Raw genomic sequence first — 15,855 nt, 5'->3', positions numbered from 1 at the left:
TGCTGGATAAAACATGTAAGAATCATAAACTTTGTTTGACACAGAGCTGGAGGAAACCAGGGTGACGCTGACTTACTTGGCCTACAAATAAATGTCATCACTACAGCACTATATGAGGATCCTGGCTTGAATTTTGAATAGTCAGAATTTAGATCAGGACTTCAAATTTCTGAGTCTGAATGTATTTACAGATGTCATACATTTTAACTTTGATAAAATAATTAAAGCTGTATTTAAGTAAATGTTTGACTGGTCCTAAATGCACCCTGGATATCCTTCATTCTAAATCCTTTTACACGTTAAAATGTCTTACCATAAACATATTTTAATTGGCTGTGTGTCTGGTTCGATTTCATCTCCACTTGAACACTTGTCCTTGTTTCCTTGATGAGGACCAGATGGACTGAACCTCCCTTCATGTTTGTACTAAGCCCGACGGCCTGAGCGAGAACAGGAAGTGCTGGTCCTACAAGCTCAGTTAGCCAGCTAGTTTTAGTCAGGTAGGTTAGCTTGGCGTTGAACTCGCTAGTAACAATGGGGCTGTTCGGTAGAACATCAGAGAAACCACCCAAGGAGCTGGTGAGTACTGACTGCTGAAGACCACGACTGTCTTTCAGAGTTTGTTCGTGTGAAGGAAACAACGACAGCGCCTTTAGCTAACGTGCTAACGTTAGCTGTCAGTTTCGGCTTAGTTCGTCCAATCTGTTGCTGCTTCTTGCTAACTGGACAGCTGACGTTAGTTTAGTTAAAAACCAGGCCGCAGACCCTTTAATAGTACCCTACGATAACCCTTTTTGTTTGTACCTCATTTAACGTTATTCTCTTGTTTATATGCCTCATTAACCGATTAGCTAATCTTCTTTAAGCTCTCTGTTTTGAGAGCTAGCTAACGTTAGTTAGCATTTAAGCTAACACTGCTGCCTGTCTCTTCAGTGTAAACAAACCCTGATTGTCTTGGCTGTAGCGTAGCTGACATCATGATCTGTTATACTGTTAAAAGTTATGCGTTATGTTACACGTAACGTTGTGTTGATATTTGTATTACATACCTACTGTGTCAGTTAAGGCATTATCAATGTAGTTTATAGTAAGTGTCAAATTTCAGGTCGTTGAGTGGCAAAGAAAAATCAGGACGGAAATGAGAGTGATTGACAGACAGATCCGAGGTAAGATACAGTCAGCATTTCACAACAACCACTGAACAGCTGTACGTTTTAAGAAAATGTGTAGTGTTTTGTTTTACTGTAAAATGTCGGTCTAATTCATTCATTCACTTTAATGTAGTTTCACGATTAGTCTGTATTTTCTAGCTATCTGAAAAGAAGTAGAATAAATAATCACATTAGTTTCAACTGGAATATCTTGAAGGGACACTTTTTCTAATAAAATTAGAAACACAATGTTTTGAACTATTTAGTAGAAAGTATAAATGACTGTACACTAAAGGCAGTGACTCCTCAGTATGATTGTTGTATAATTTCAGCATCAACAGTCAATGACCTAATCATATAAGTTATTCGTCTGTTTTGTCTGCATTGACATTCTTCCTTTGTTTCAGATATTAAAAGGGAAGAAGAAAAAGTGAAAAGATCCATAAAAGATGCAGCCAAGAGGGGCCAGAAGGATGTGTGTGTGGTCCTCGCAAAGGAGATGATTCAGTCAAAACGAGCTGTGACAAAACTGTACGCCTCCAAAGCCCAAATGAACTCTGTGGTCCTCAGCATGAAGAATCAGCTTGGTGAGTATGGCAGCTGGGTCATTAGACAAGGGGGATTTTTTTATCATAACATTTAAAATTCTTCATTGTCATCAGTTGAATGGTTTTGCTTTGCATTTTGTGTGTTTGTAGCTCTACTACGTGTAGCTGGGTCCCTGCAGAAGAGCACGGAGGTGATGAAAGCGATGCAGAGCCTTATTAAAATCCCAGAGATCCAGGCCACCATGAGGGACCTATCGAAGGAGATGATGAAGGTCAGCAGCAGCGTCCAACATACATGGATAGAATTTACTTAGAATCAGAATGCTACAAAAATAAAATAAATATTACAACTAATTCTGATACCATACCATTTACTTATTTCTAAGACAAGTTGCTAAACTATGGCATCATGTACACGTATTCAATTTTCAGGCTGGCATTATTGAGGAAATGCTGGAAGACACATTTGAGAGCATGGAAGATGAAGAGGAGATGGAGGAAGCAGCAGAGGAGGAAGTTGACAAGATCCTCTTTGAGATCACAGCAGGTGAAGAGATTTGTTCAACTAAGTCGTCACAATGCTTCTTTACATTCCTGTTTTGTGCCTATGTTTTGGTGTCTAGATTTTCTAAGAATTTCAGCTCTGTTTGCCTTCTTAGGTGCTCTTGGCAAAGCTCCAAGCAAAGTCACAGATGCCCTGCCGGAAATCAGCCCCGCTGCAGCCGCTGCTGTTTCAGATGAAGAGTCAGAGGAGGACATAGAAGCGATGCAGTCAAGATTGGAAGCTCTGAGGAGCTAAGGTGAACTGCCAGTGATCTGTCAGAGTCAGTCTGCTCACTCCAAAAAGGACAGAGACAATTCTGGTGCTGGGTTTACAGTGCTGAGCATCCTCTCCGCTTCATATAATAATTATTATTTCACATAATCGTTTGGGGTTAACTTTGTGCAATGACAGTTCATGTCTTTTATTTTTTTTTATAGAACATTTGATTTACTCAGCCAGAAGAAAAAGTGTTACTGCTTTTTGTCTTCATTATCAGGGGTAACCCTCGGTAAGTCTTTATTATCCAAAGTCAAACAGAAGGTTTAAGAACGTGTATATAATGTAAGTATGAAAAGCCTGCTGTGCCTACAGTGCTTCACCATATTCTTCTGTCCTAAGTTATGGACAAGGGGTGGAAGTACTTGGGTATTTATGATCCAAACAAGCGATTAAATAACCACCCTGCACTTAAATCACAACTTAGATCACTATTCAGCAGTTGCTCTAATCTGTTATTCAGCTGTGTTGTTTACTGGTAACTAGCCGACATTATCTGGAACACTAGAGATGGTGGGTGGTTTGCTTCTTTTTGATAGTTAATTTTCTGTACAGTCCAAATGTAACTATTCTATATGTGGTCATACATGTTAAATACACTCATCAGAAAAATACACGCATACTACCCTAACCCATTTTTTGCATTAACATTCAGCTCATTAAGTGTTTGACTTTGTAACCTGATTGAGTTCCTTCTCAGGAGGACAATGCAGAGGAAATGGAAAGGCTGGTTAGTGCAGAACCTATGTATTGTGGAAGTATTGTGTGTATAATTTTTCTATGTGAATGGGGAAAAAATATGGAAATAAACTTTGAAGAACGAAGGCAGCCAATAAGCAGACTGTACAACACCTGTTTTTATACTCTCAACAAGAACCAAATATACATTTAGCCCTTTAACATCACAATAAATATATGTTTGGCTTAATCTGATCAGAAATAAGCTTTTGGGAACCTGGGCTATTAACAGCCCACTCGGCAGGTCAGAAAGTGTACTGCGTGGAAAGTGGAAATTCTGTTGACACAAACATCTTCCAGCAGATAGAGACGCTCTCTCAGCAGCTCTGAAAACAACCATTAAAGAGTTAAATGATGGAGAGTGCTGGTTTTAATCATTCTCTTCTGGTCAAAAAACAGGTACTGGAGGTATGACTCAGACACTGTCAAATGATTAATCACCTCCTTAGCCTTGTCTCTTTCACCTACCAGAAGATTACATTATATTGATAGGTCTGTTTTTTAAGGGTAAGAAAAGTAAAGCCTTTTGGCAGTGAATTCCGAGCACCCTTGTTTTGAGTCCATTCCTCGGCTTCAAAACGGACAAAAGGATTAGGTTTCTACCAGCTACAGCACTCCCTCGGCCGCTTTTGTTGTACTTTAACAAAACCAAGCCTCTGTTCTCTGGCTTCACTATGTAGGCCAGAGGCTGGACAAAGCAAAGGTAGCTGTAATAGAGCAGGGGTTCCCAGGTGAGCAGCGGTAGAGAGATTTCATGCCCATCTAGTTGAGTTATTATCATGTTAATATGGAGAGCTGAAACAGGTAGATGATTCATGAATTTGTTGAGTGACAGGAAGTGAATGGGCAACTAATTTGATGATTAATAATTTAAGTCATCAAGCAAAAACGGCAGCCAATCTCTGGTTTCAGAATCTCAAATGTGAGGATTCACAGTTTTTCTTTTTAATATCACAGTTAAGTGAATATTTGGGAGTGTTGGACGAAACAATCAATCTGAAGACGTCACTTGGGTTTTAAGGAGCTGTGATAGACATTTTCACTGTTCTATATCTTACATTTCATAGATTAAACAATAAAATAAAAATAAAAAAAAATATATAAAAATAACCCAATAAAAAAAAATGAAAAATATATATACATATAGATAATAGAAAAATAAAATAACTTAGATTCACCATTACTTACTGCATTATTCTAAGTAAACCTCATTAAATTGCCACGAACTGACTCTAGATCTCTGGGTAAATAATTAGGCTGCCATGTTTGCTGGTGGTCTGTGCTTTAAGAGAACTTAAGGGTACACTCTATGCAAAGGAAAAGGGGGGCAGGGTGTCAATAAGGGGCCCAACAGGTTAATCAGGTAATGCTAAAACCATCTGAACACACTTTGACCAGGCAGCCTCCTGTTTACCCAGCAGACATGCCGAGTGTCCGTGTCGTCTTTGCAATGCAACACTGCCATCTATGGATAAGGGTTACATTCCGCCGCTCACTGTTTATCCTGCATCACGTTGCCGCCTGTGTGCGTCCAGACGCAGTCGCCTGGACGCGCCTGTCATCTGGAGGAAACTCCTCCCCGCAGACAGCGCGTCCTGTCGCCTTTCCAGCGCAATGGTCTCCTGGATCATCTCTAGACTTGTGGTGTAAGTCATTTTTTATTATTTCTTTCCATATGCTCTGTCATAAAGTGGGTTAATATTAAATAGCTGCTCCCGGTTATTGCGGGTATTTGAGCCCCTCATTGACGGTGCAGGAGCGGCGCGCTTTACAAGCCCCCGCAAATTGTCTAATATATAATCAGAAGCAGACGTCAGTGTGCACGGAGAGCAGACGCCTGGCTATTATTTATTTATTTTTTGCTTGGAAAAACAGTCCAAAATCCATAGGGTTGTACTTTGCCATTTCAGCAGCAGGAATGCTGAGCCAGGCCTGTGTAGACCTTGTGTGTTTCTGAACAGCGCTCAGCAGCCTGGCACTCTTTGTGTTTATCAAATACCCCTTTATGATTACGGACAAAGAGGTGACGTGATTGGCTGAATAATCTATTATCATCCACGTTATGACTATATGAGTCAGATCCAGAAAATCAGAGGCGTCTTTCAGTGGCAGAGAGCTAAATGTCACTGAGCGGCGAGGTGACTGAAACAGGAGCGGTCTTTGAGTGGAGCTATATTCTCTGTTGATGTCCCATATTGGAAAAAAACAAAAGGGATGGGTCATCCTTCTCAGGTTACAATGCAAGAGTTATTGATTATTGAAGACGTATGCACAAAACTCGATGCATTCCCTTAAAGCTAGGAATTTGAATCTTTAAATAATAGGACGAGGTTTATTACAGTAACTTATGGTTATTTTTAACCTGCACAAAGTATGAATCAGCGCCATTGCAGAGCGTGTGGAGTGGAGTACACCAACAGCAGCAGGCCCAGCCTCAAAATAGTGAAGCAATTAAATTTAGATTACTAGATCTTGTTACATGGATGAAGCTGCCTCAGCCCTGGCTGTGCACAACCTGGTTAAGTGGGTCATTTTGGGTCCAGTCTGCAACAGAAAGGTTCAGTTGTCTCCTACAGATGATCTGGTTATTTTTAGTGTCCTTGTGTCTTAACTCTGTCAGAGCACAGTTAGCTGGACTGGACGGAGAGGTGCAACATGATGTGGGTCAGTAACATGATCAGGTCCTACTCACAGCTGTTGCCTGGCTGTAGCATTTCAACAGGGTGCCGTCTCTGTCAGGGCACCCAGCAGCACAGGTGTCCCACACAGGAATAGAAATATAAAGGAAAGGAAGAAAACACATGGAAGCTAATTTTACATCATGTTTATCACCTGAACTGCTTAAATCAGCCAAGGCAAAATCTAACCTCAAGCATGGCTGATTTAGTTTCTTTCTAGACGGGACAAGCTGTTCCCTGTTTTATCTTTATCTCACCTGACAAGCAGTTCATCGGTTAAGTTATGTTGGCATGGGCGGATTGTGAGACAGTGGATCCCTGGGCACAGATATGCAAAGGCACCGCCACCTGTCATACACAGGAGCAAGACACACTGATTTTGCAGTGGTTTTGCCTCTTTTTTTGCGTGTCTCTGTATGTGTTTGTGGTTGTTTTGTGTCTCGCCACTTAGTGTATCTCTCAGGTCATTTTTTGTTCTTTTCTTTTGGTTGTGTTGTGTCCCATTGTAGTCATTTTTAGTCTAGTAATTGGGTGGGGTTGTTTTTTGTCTCTGAGGTCATATTGTGAGGGTTTTTTCTCCCTTCTTTGAGGTAATTTTCTATGCCCTTTGCTCATTTTGTGTCTCTGTGTGGTCTTTTTGTGTCTCTTTGTGCTCATTTTGAGTCTCTAACCGGTCGGTTTTGTGACATTTTACAGGTGAAGGCCAATGGCCCTTTGGCCAGTATCTGTTAGACCTGTTCAGTGACCCATTTCCGTATAGGCCGAGGCTCATGGGCAAAAAATGTATAAATGTATACACTATAACAAACTATTTCCAGATATTTTACAAGGATTTCTCAAGACAAAGAAATACATTTAACATGTTAGCCCAGGTCAAGCGTATAATTTGAAATCTCTGCCGTAATATGTTGTCCTTAATTGTTATTTATTACATTTAAAATGTCTTGATTTGATGTGTTTTTGTGTTCGCTTGAAATATGTGTTGGACTGAATTGTTAAAGGTTTTGTTTCTGGACTTGATGTGCACATTTCCTCTCTTCCAGACTCGTGTTCGGTACACTATATCCTGCATACTCATCTTATAAAGCTGTGAAGTCGAAAGATGTGAAAGAATATGTGAGTATATCATTTGTATTATTATGAATAGTTTATTTGTGTAGCTTTTGTTTTAGTGGAACAAAAATGCACAGGAGAACTGAACAAAGAGGTTAACAAGGGTAATACATTACAGCTCACATGTTATCAGTAGTTGGCTTTGTGTCAAAGGTTACTTTCCCAATAGTCCAAGGAAGAAAGAGAGGCATAAAAAGAAAACACTAACAGGGCATCACATGAGGTATCAGTTTCTGTCCATCTAGCCTCTAAAGGGAATGAAAATGACTAATTTTAATGACATTATCTTCCACATTCATGTGTAATAACCATTTGGACCAATACTTACAACACTTATCGATATAAAATCTGAGAGAAGAGAAAAGAGAAGTTTCTCCATGTCATACATTTCTTATTTGTATTTTAGTTACAAGATGATATCATGCAGGGTTGTCTTCATAAATATGATTCTGCAGCTACTGTAACTGTCTTTAACCGCTGTGTTACATTGCAGGTAAAATGGATGATGTACTGGATCATATTTGCCCTGTTCACTGCTGTGGAAGTGTTTACAGATATGTTTCTTTGCTGGTAAGTCACTTCGGATATTTAATGTTGATTTATTAAATAGTATGTGTCCATATCACATACTGGGATGTAAAGCTTTATGCTTTGTTGTACCAGTAGCGCCATCATTTTGTGTCTCCATTGCAGGATTCCTTTCTACTATGAACTGAAGATAGCCTTTGTGGTGTGGCTGCTGTCCCCTTACACTAAAGGCTCCAGTGTGCTATACAGGAAGTTTGTTCATCCCACGCTTTCCTCAAAAGAAAAGGTGAAAATCCCTTCCTTTTGTTATTCCTTCCTTTTTTTCCTGCTGGTGCAGTTCAAGGAAAGGCCGAGGTGAAAACATTCAGTTTAAGTCAGTCTGTGTTTTTTGTCACTAATAGAATTTGAGCTTTGCAGCTGTGCAAAGAACAAAAAGTGCCTTTGTGCCAATTCAGCTTTCCACATTAGCTGTTAAAGATGTGTTCGCAGGTCAGGAGAAAGGAAGTGTCCTGGTGATCCTCCCTTTCTCTTTTCCTTTTTCCTCTGTGGATGACTCAGGAAACACGTTAGATTAATGATGTAATCAAGCAATATGAGAAATACCTGTCAACATGCTGTAAAATAAGAGTGACATATTAATTACAAGAGACACAAAGTTCATGTTATTTTTTTTTTGTGTGCTTGTTTAAGGACATTGATGAGTATATCTGCCAAGCAAAGGACAAAAGCTATGACACACTGGTACATTTTGGGAGAAAAGGGCTGAATGTTGCCGCCACAGCTGCAGTCATGGCTGCAACAAAGGTAATGCAGACGCTGGATATTTGCTTTGTGTTGACTTGGGGTTAGGGTGGAGGGTCATTGTTTACAAGGGCGTAGGTTTCGTTTCAACACTGGAGGGGACACATATGAAACAGAGGAGTCTAGGGGTCCCCTGCCAGAAAATGTTAAGCATCAAACAGCTAATTTCCTGCATCAATTTATGGTGTAAGTCCTCTGCTACGTGCACATGTCATGAATACCGAAGGAGATATGTCCTCTGTGACCCCCCCGAAATCTATATGAATGTGTATAAGGGTATCAAGCCTGGTACATTGTTTGTGATTCACATATCAAAGTAGGCTTATTGAATGTTGGCATCAAATTATTTAAGCCCTTGAAGATGATCTATGCTCAAACTGTCACACATTGCTGCCCCACTCTAAAATGAAACCCTGGTGTTACCTGTTGTAGAGCCAAGGGGTCCTGTCAGACAGGCTGAGGAGTTTCAGCATGCAGGATCTGTCTTCCTATCAGTCTGACCCCGATAACACCGCCCCTGGCACTACACAACCTGCAGCAGCACAGCATCGGACCCGATCTATGATGCGCAGCAAGTCGGAGAGCTACAACAAGGGTGAGTAGACACAGAGCACAGAAAAGTACAAGCCACTATAGAGACTGACTGGATCCAACAAGCTATTAGTGTTAAACAGGCGTATTGAATTTTCTGTTGTGGTGTTGAGAACATTAGCTGTAATAGTGGGACTCTAAGGCAACAGCAGCGCCTGGTTTGTTTGTGTAAAATAGATTATCATGTAGATTTCTGTCTTCCTGTCAAAGCTTATTTAAGCTAGCAGATATTGTTTAGGACCCCTGCTTTCCTGAGTGGCCCCCTAACTTTAGTCCTGCCTTCCTGTTTGGAGCAGGTCAGGCCTCACAGGGCTGCCAGGCTCAACACCCTGTGATAAAACTCACATGTAGCTGGGGGGATTTGTTCCTACTTTAACATCATGTGGAAACAGTTGTTGTTTGTTTCAGTCTGGATTGGGTGTCATGGTTTTTTTTAATCGGCAAATAATTATTCCTTTGTAGATGGAATTCAGACATAACATTTAGACACTGCTGTTTACGTTGGACAGGAATAGCTGCACAGTTAGGACACAACTAACCCTTTTATTATACAAGGAACTGAGACTGCTTCTGTTAATATCTGAGAATATTCTTAACATAACTGTTGTCATTTTATGGCCACACTCAATTATGGGTTCTCCATAATTTAAAGGAAAAGTCTGATGTTAGTTTATATTTTTTATTGTTAACAAGTCCCATTAAGAGACCAAAACCATGTTTGAGTCCATCCTTAAGTACTTACTGTATATATATATATATATATATATATATATATATATATATATATATATATATATATATATATATAATGTGTGTGTGTGTGTGTGTGTGTGTGTGTGTGTGTAAAGGTATACTATGCAGGATTTTCCTAAAAGGCACTGTATACACTCATACAAAAGTAATCCTTCTCAATGACTATGTATATACACACACTAATATTCCACTATTATTCCGAACATGACAATATTCTAAATTTGATAGGTGCGTATTTCATTTGGATATTTTCGTTTGGAACATTTTCTGATTAAGGCATGTGTAATATGCCAGTATTATTCAAGTTTTAGGAATATTCTTTGGACATCTATACAGCACATTCAGATTATGCATCTCAACTGGGATTTTACAGTAGTTTGCGACACACTGCTAATGAAAGAGGGAGGCTGTGTTTGAATGGTTGAACAAGTCCGTAACTGGTGAAGTTTTGAAAAAGGAGGCTGCATGTAAACGGGAATATTAGTGGACTATTCATGCCATTAGCCACGTAAAGAGTTTAGTAGGAATATTGTCTTTTCAGAATAAGGGCCTAAACTGAATATTTTGTGCATGTGAACGTACTCAAGCAACACTTATGACCCCATTAAAGTGTGTGACCTGTATTTATTTGCAGAGACTCTTCCCTCTGCATGTATTTTTGCTGTGCCTGGGACGTTCCTTGGCACAGTGCACAGGGGAGGTTGAGACTTTATAAAAAGATAACGACCAGATTCCAGACCGTAAGCAATAGGCATCCAAGAGGAAGCTACAAAAACCCAGACACAGCACTGAAAAAAAAAAAAACGCAAATGCAGCGAGTCTTGCATTGGTTTCCACTTTCGCTAGCAAACAGAAGCCGAAAATTCCTGCATGGTGTAGCTTTAAACACAGGTGGCAAGTATATTTCATTTTTAAAAAAGCTCAGTAATTTTCTCGAACTGCTGGACACTGCACTCTCAGGAAACACTGCTAAAACAATAATGAACAGTGTATTTTTTGGAGACTATTTACAGCAGCGGGTTAATGCACACTTCGTGCTTCAGTGCGTAAAAAAACCACAGTGCCCATGTTCATTGTAATCTAGGAACATATCATTCAGTGCAACATTGTGGTTCACTGATGTGATTTTATATAGTTTTTGGACAACAATGGAGGTTTATAGTACAGAAAAAAAGGTGCAAGTCTCGAGTTATTGTTGATTTTGGTCTTTTTAAGGGATTTGTTGACAATATGAAAAATATATTAGATCACAAATGTTGTCCTTGAACACTACTGTGATATTTGAACAATATTGTCAAACATATGTTTCAGCTGTCTGCTCCTGTTATTGCTTCATATGACAAAAAAACATTGGCCTGAGTGGACATAATTCTGCGGAAACTAAACAGAGACTTATAATAAGACAGAGGCTTGTTAATGCTGCAACAAATTGGCTCCCATTTATCATAACGTCCTATTTGGCCTCTGCTCTGTGGTCTGCAGAATGGTAATGCATTATAATATGAACTTTCGTAATCCCTGCTGACTAAAATCAGATGCCACTCTACAGCAATTACACAAAGGGTATTTGGCTTTCAATTTAATAGACCAGCGACAGGATTTACGCGTTGCTCATCCTCTCCACCGACCTTCTCTCACGGTACAGGACAGGATTTTGACATGACTGAGTATGAGGTGTTGGGGTTGGACCGCTGGGACTCCAAGGAGTTGCCGTCCCAGACCATTTCACCCTCTGAGTCTGAGTCCGCACCCGTTACGCCCTCACTGACACCCAAGTCCTCCCCACCCCCCACACCCTCTCCACCCCCCTCTCCTCCTCCAGTGCCGGAGCAGGCTGAGGAGGTGGGCAAAGGGGTGCAGGAAGCATCAAGCTCTCCACAGCTCAGGCTGATTAAGAGGAAGGCTCCTGAGGTACACTGCCTCGTCCACGTGGCTGCTCAGCTGCTGCCTGATCCTAACTGCCCCTTGAGAGTGGTGATTCACCCACCGATTCACTAATTCCTGCTGCTGTGTAGCTAAATAAATCATCATGGTTAAGTTCTTCTGCAACTGTGGAGAGGCTGCTCTGGCCGCCAACAGGATTTCTGCACTGATGAAGCTGAACCATGTATTGACTTCTTAGTGGAATCATTGTTTCATTCAAATGAATGTGTGATATTGCTCTTGCATGATTGCAGTTTCTCACTTGTTTGGAAATGAGGCATGAAAATAAGTCCAAACATGGCTGACGGATTGACATGGATCACCTTACAGCGTATTTCACCCCTCATAATAACTTGTACTTTTGATGTGATCTTTGTGGATAATCAGTCCCTGGAATGAATGGGTGTTTTTTAGTGTATTTCAACATCTAATATCAGTTTGTTTGGCATGGTGATAGTGAAGGACACACCTGCATATTATTATTTTTTTCTGATGGTCAACAAATCCCAATAAAAAATAAACAAAACCAACAATTAATTGATCATTTTGATAGGTATTGTCTGTGTGGCCAAAGCCTGGTATAGTTTATTCCTTGGTGCCAAAGACATCTTGTTGTCCAAAGACTACTAAAAACACATCAGTAAGCCACACTGTCGCACTGGGTGACATGTTACGTCATCACAATTAACATGTGCACTGTAATTCATATCAGACCTACATAGAGGATGTTGCTATCATCGATATTCAGTGGAGGACCAAATATGTATCATTCCACAGCTGAAAATAGTCCCTGACAAATACTAGTCACTCCCGTTTTAACAATATTTCCAAAAAACTACAATGCCCAGCAACTTCATAGCTTTTCAACTCCTCCCTCAGAGAGTCAGAGTCAATAGACTGACCCTTGGATGTACTTCAATCATCAACAGTTATAATTCCATCATTTATTTATGGTATTTTCAGTACCAATTTATGTTGCTATAGTGACTTAACTACACAATAATTCACAATATATGTCTTCAGTAGGAACCGGCGGGTTTTGGACACAGACACTTAATTCACAGACAGCATGTGGAGGTCAGCTAGTCTTCAGAGACAGACTTGTTAATTTTGGTCTTTGGACCCTGGGATTTGTTGACAATAAGAAAAATATAAAATAACACGAGGTCTCCTTTAAATAATGTGCAACTTGTTGTAGCTATTAGCTGACTAAACTCCATGTCCCTTTTTGCTTTTATCCTCATCTGTCCTCCCTTCTAGCCTCCTCTTAAAGTCTTAAGGCCTCTCACAAGATCCAGGAGTGCTCTTTCTTCAAACAATGAAGCCATGTGAAACTGTCCTAAAGACTCCTCCAGCTGCCTTTGCTGCAAGAAGTGAAAACACTGAATGGCCAAAAGCTACATGACTGAAGCAGCCTTGCTTTGGAATAAGGTATTACCAAAGTGACCTATGATGACCCCTCTATATATACACAGTATCTCATGGCTCATGATTTAAAAACAGTGAGGTTTGTGACACTGAGATAGTACAAATGAATGAATGGGCTCCATGCTGATAGACACATTGAGTTAGTGGATTATTGAATATGTATTTATGTACAGTTTGTGTGTTCTTCATCATTCTGATTTGATTGTTTTTATATATCAGGTTGGGGTAGGCAATCGCATGCGTGTCTTCCCAGTCATTAGTCCACTGTTATTCAACAGAATGTACTGTCACTGTCACTGTTAGAGAATGTGTGAAAAGCCAAGGATCAAAAGAAAAGGCGTTGCTGTTTTTACCCCCATTTAATCTCCTCTGGAGAAATATCTGTGAGTAGCTGAATCTGCACTGATTATCATATTAAGGTATTCAGAAATCACCTAAAAACATATTCTTAGATGAGACAACCTGCCTTTTGTGATCATGAAGAGTCAGACAGCAGTGGCAGACAATATTCTGTTATTTACCTCTCTATTAAAGCCTTAAAGAAAGACATAGCAGAAATCTAAAATGTCTCCACACATAAGAATTTATTACACAAATATGTTCTCATTAAACAATCATTTTGCACTATGTTTAGAATATGAAATTACTGCCCTCAGTACTCTGAAATGGCCAAAAATCAGATTAAATTAGTAGCTGAATATTATCAACTATAATAACTTTATTGTTATTGCTCTGTTCTTCTGTGGTAAAGAAATAATTACTTGTGTGACAAGTCATAGCTTTCGCAACACAGAAAAATGAAATCACTACTGCAAGAGTTTTCCTCAATGGAGCAGACTGTTTTTGACAATCTACTGTTCAGTTTGTGAGCATGTTTTGTCATTTAATTGACAATTTATTTGGCAATTTGAGGCCGATCAGGCACAACATTAAAACCACTGACAGGTGAAGTGAATAGCAGTTATCATCTCATTACAATGCAATGTTGTGCTGGGAAACTGAGTCCTGGTGTTCATGTGGATGCAACTTGACATTCACAACTCACCCAAACACCGTTGCAGATGAAGTATACTCCCACATGGCAATGCCAAACGCAGATGGCAGTGCTGAAGGAATGTGACAAAGAGCTCGAGGCGTCGACCTAGCCTTCAGATTCCCCAGATCCTGACCTGATCGAGCACTCAAGGGACATGCCAGTGCTCCAGAGGTCCTATGTCCATGCCTCGATAGGTCAGAGCCAAGTCTGATCCACTGTGGGACCTCTGACCAGTCGGGACATGGTCTGATCCCTTGAGTCCTGTGGGTTGCCAGGTGGGGTACCGGCATATCCCACAGATGATCGATCAGACTGGGATCTGGGGAATTTGAAAGCTAGGTTGATGCCTTGAGCTCTTTGTCACATCCCTCGGGTCATTCCTGAGCAATGTTTGCAGTGTGGCATGACACACTGTCCTGCTGGGGGTCACTGCCATTGGGGGGTAAAGTTTCCTTGACAGGGTACACTTGGTCTGCACTGGTGTTTCGGTGTATGTCAAGTTGCATCCGCTTGAATGCCAGGACCCAAGGTTTCCCAGCAGAACATTGCACCGTGACAAAATAACTAATGTTATTCACTTCACCTGTCAGTGGTTTTAATGTTGCGGCTGATCGGTGTATGTTACTTTTCAGCTGTAGCAGAGATAGACTATAACATGAATAAATACTTACTGTATCTAAACATGGTTCTTTTTCCATGTTTGAAATCACTGTGTAGTGCTCTGCTGTTAACTGAGCAACACTAAACCCAACGATCTTACCTTCTACTTTTTTTTAGGAATTCATTAGAGGGAGTTTGTCGGTTTGCAGGTTTACAAACTTAAATCTAAGTTAATATTGCATGGTGATACACTGTATGTTTCCATCCTGTACTTAATTCACTGAGCCTGAATCATAGCGACATTTTACACAAAGTATCACTGTGTTGGTTGTTGACAGGTGGACTCCTGCTGTAGACTTATAATTTCCATCACTGTATCTGTATCATTTAGGGTGGTCTGAAGTTTGAAACAAAAGCTTCTCAGGTACAACTGTTCTGTTTACACGTCCATCACTCTGATGTTGTAGATACACTTGTTATGCACATGAAATGTCCTTTTACTGGATAAATGGTGAGAAAAAAAAGAAACAGGAAAAATCAGAGTATGTGTGTTCAGCGTTAGTAGTATCAGTGTTAGTGCTGGAGGTGATTTCCTTCTGTTAAAATTCATGCAAAGTAAAATGGAGAAAAAAAAACATGTTGCTAAGTAGCAGATTTGTATACTTGTGCGTAGACTGATGAACTCATCATTGCATGATGTTTGTTATGATTTGTATGAAAATTGGATTTCTTGAATGATTTTGTTCGGATGCCTTGCTGGTAAACGATGAATTATGTTGTCATTTTTTTGTTGCTTTGTAGAAAGAATATGAAATGTTATCCATGTTGGCTTTAAATATATATATATAAATAATGTCTTATTTACAGATAAATTAACCACTTTGACTTTATTCATGACTAAAAACCACTTAAATTATCCTAAGCAATTTTGTTCTGGCAGGCCAGAATGTCAAATTACTTAAATTTCAACCTGAACAAAAAGCAAAAAGCAGTGAAATGATGACATGATGGTCCATGGCTGTCAATTTATCGTTCTACTAGGTTAAATATTTCTGTTTAAATCGATTTACAGCCATTAAATATGAAGCAAAACTTTGTGTGTTGATCTTTGTTTGTCTTGCTATCTTAAAAGAAAAATGTAAAGCAC

General features: G+C 39.9%; 2 protein-coding genes across 2 annotated transcripts; both read left to right on the top strand.

The window, feature by feature from the left end:
* Positions 1 to 420: 420 nt before the first annotated feature.
* On the top strand, positions 421 to 3,355 carry chmp3 (charged multivesicular body protein 3). Its single transcript, XM_049595614.1, has 6 exons — positions 421 to 579; positions 1,106 to 1,166; positions 1,559 to 1,738; positions 1,850 to 1,971; positions 2,132 to 2,246; positions 2,359 to 3,355. The coding sequence occupies exons 1-6, from the start codon at positions 535 to 537 to the stop codon at positions 2,496 to 2,498; spliced, it is 663 nt and encodes a 220-aa protein (XP_049451571.1). The 5' UTR covers positions 421 to 534; the 3' UTR covers positions 2,499 to 3,355.
* A 144-nt stretch (positions 3,356 to 3,499) lies between these two features.
* reep1 (receptor accessory protein 1) lies at positions 3,500 to 15,809 on the top strand. The gene is made up of 8 exons (XM_049595613.1): positions 3,500 to 4,903; positions 6,979 to 7,051; positions 7,542 to 7,618; positions 7,742 to 7,862; positions 8,267 to 8,380; positions 8,810 to 8,972; positions 11,367 to 11,632; positions 12,905 to 15,809. Exons 1-8 carry the CDS (start codon positions 4,725 to 4,727, stop codon positions 12,974 to 12,976), a joined length of 1,065 nt encoding a protein of 354 aa, XP_049451570.1. The 5' UTR covers positions 3,500 to 4,724; the 3' UTR covers positions 12,977 to 15,809.
* The last annotated feature ends 46 nt before the right edge of the window (positions 15,810 to 15,855 follow it).

The sequence above is a fragment of the Epinephelus fuscoguttatus genome, linkage group LG14 (genome assembly GCF_011397635.1).
Source record: "Epinephelus fuscoguttatus linkage group LG14, E.fuscoguttatus.final_Chr_v1".
Lineage (NCBI taxonomy): Eukaryota > Metazoa > Chordata > Actinopteri > Perciformes > Serranidae > Epinephelus > Epinephelus fuscoguttatus.
The sequence above is the reverse complement of the archived record's forward strand: the minus strand, read 5'-3'. Positions and strand labels throughout refer to the sequence as shown.

What these genes read in the sequence shown, in the direction of transcription:
- chmp3 (XM_049595614.1), top strand. Translation starts at nt 535, where the DNA reads ATGGGGCTGTTCGGTAGAACATCAGAGAAACCACCCAAGGAGCTG. An exon ending in AGAAACCACCCAAGGAGCTG is followed by an intron (nt 580 to 1,105) that starts GTGAGTACTGAC and finishes GTCAAATTTCAG; the next exon opens with GTCGTTGAGTGGCAAAGAAA. An exon ending in TATCGAAGGAGATGATGAAG is followed by an intron (nt 1,972 to 2,131) that starts GTCAGCAGCAGC and finishes TTCAATTTTCAG; the next exon opens with GCTGGCATTATTGAGGAAAT.
- reep1 (XM_049595613.1), top strand. Translation starts at nt 4,725, where the DNA reads ATGGATAAGGGTTACATTCCGCCGCTCACTGTTTATCCTGCATCACGT. An exon ending in CGAAAGATGTGAAAGAATAT is followed by an intron (nt 7,052 to 7,541) that starts GTGAGTATATCA and finishes GTTACATTGCAG; the next exon opens with GTAAAATGGATGATGTACTG. An exon ending in CGCTTTCCTCAAAAGAAAAG is followed by an intron (nt 7,863 to 8,266) that starts GTGAAAATCCCT and finishes TGCTTGTTTAAG; the next exon opens with GACATTGATGAGTATATCTG.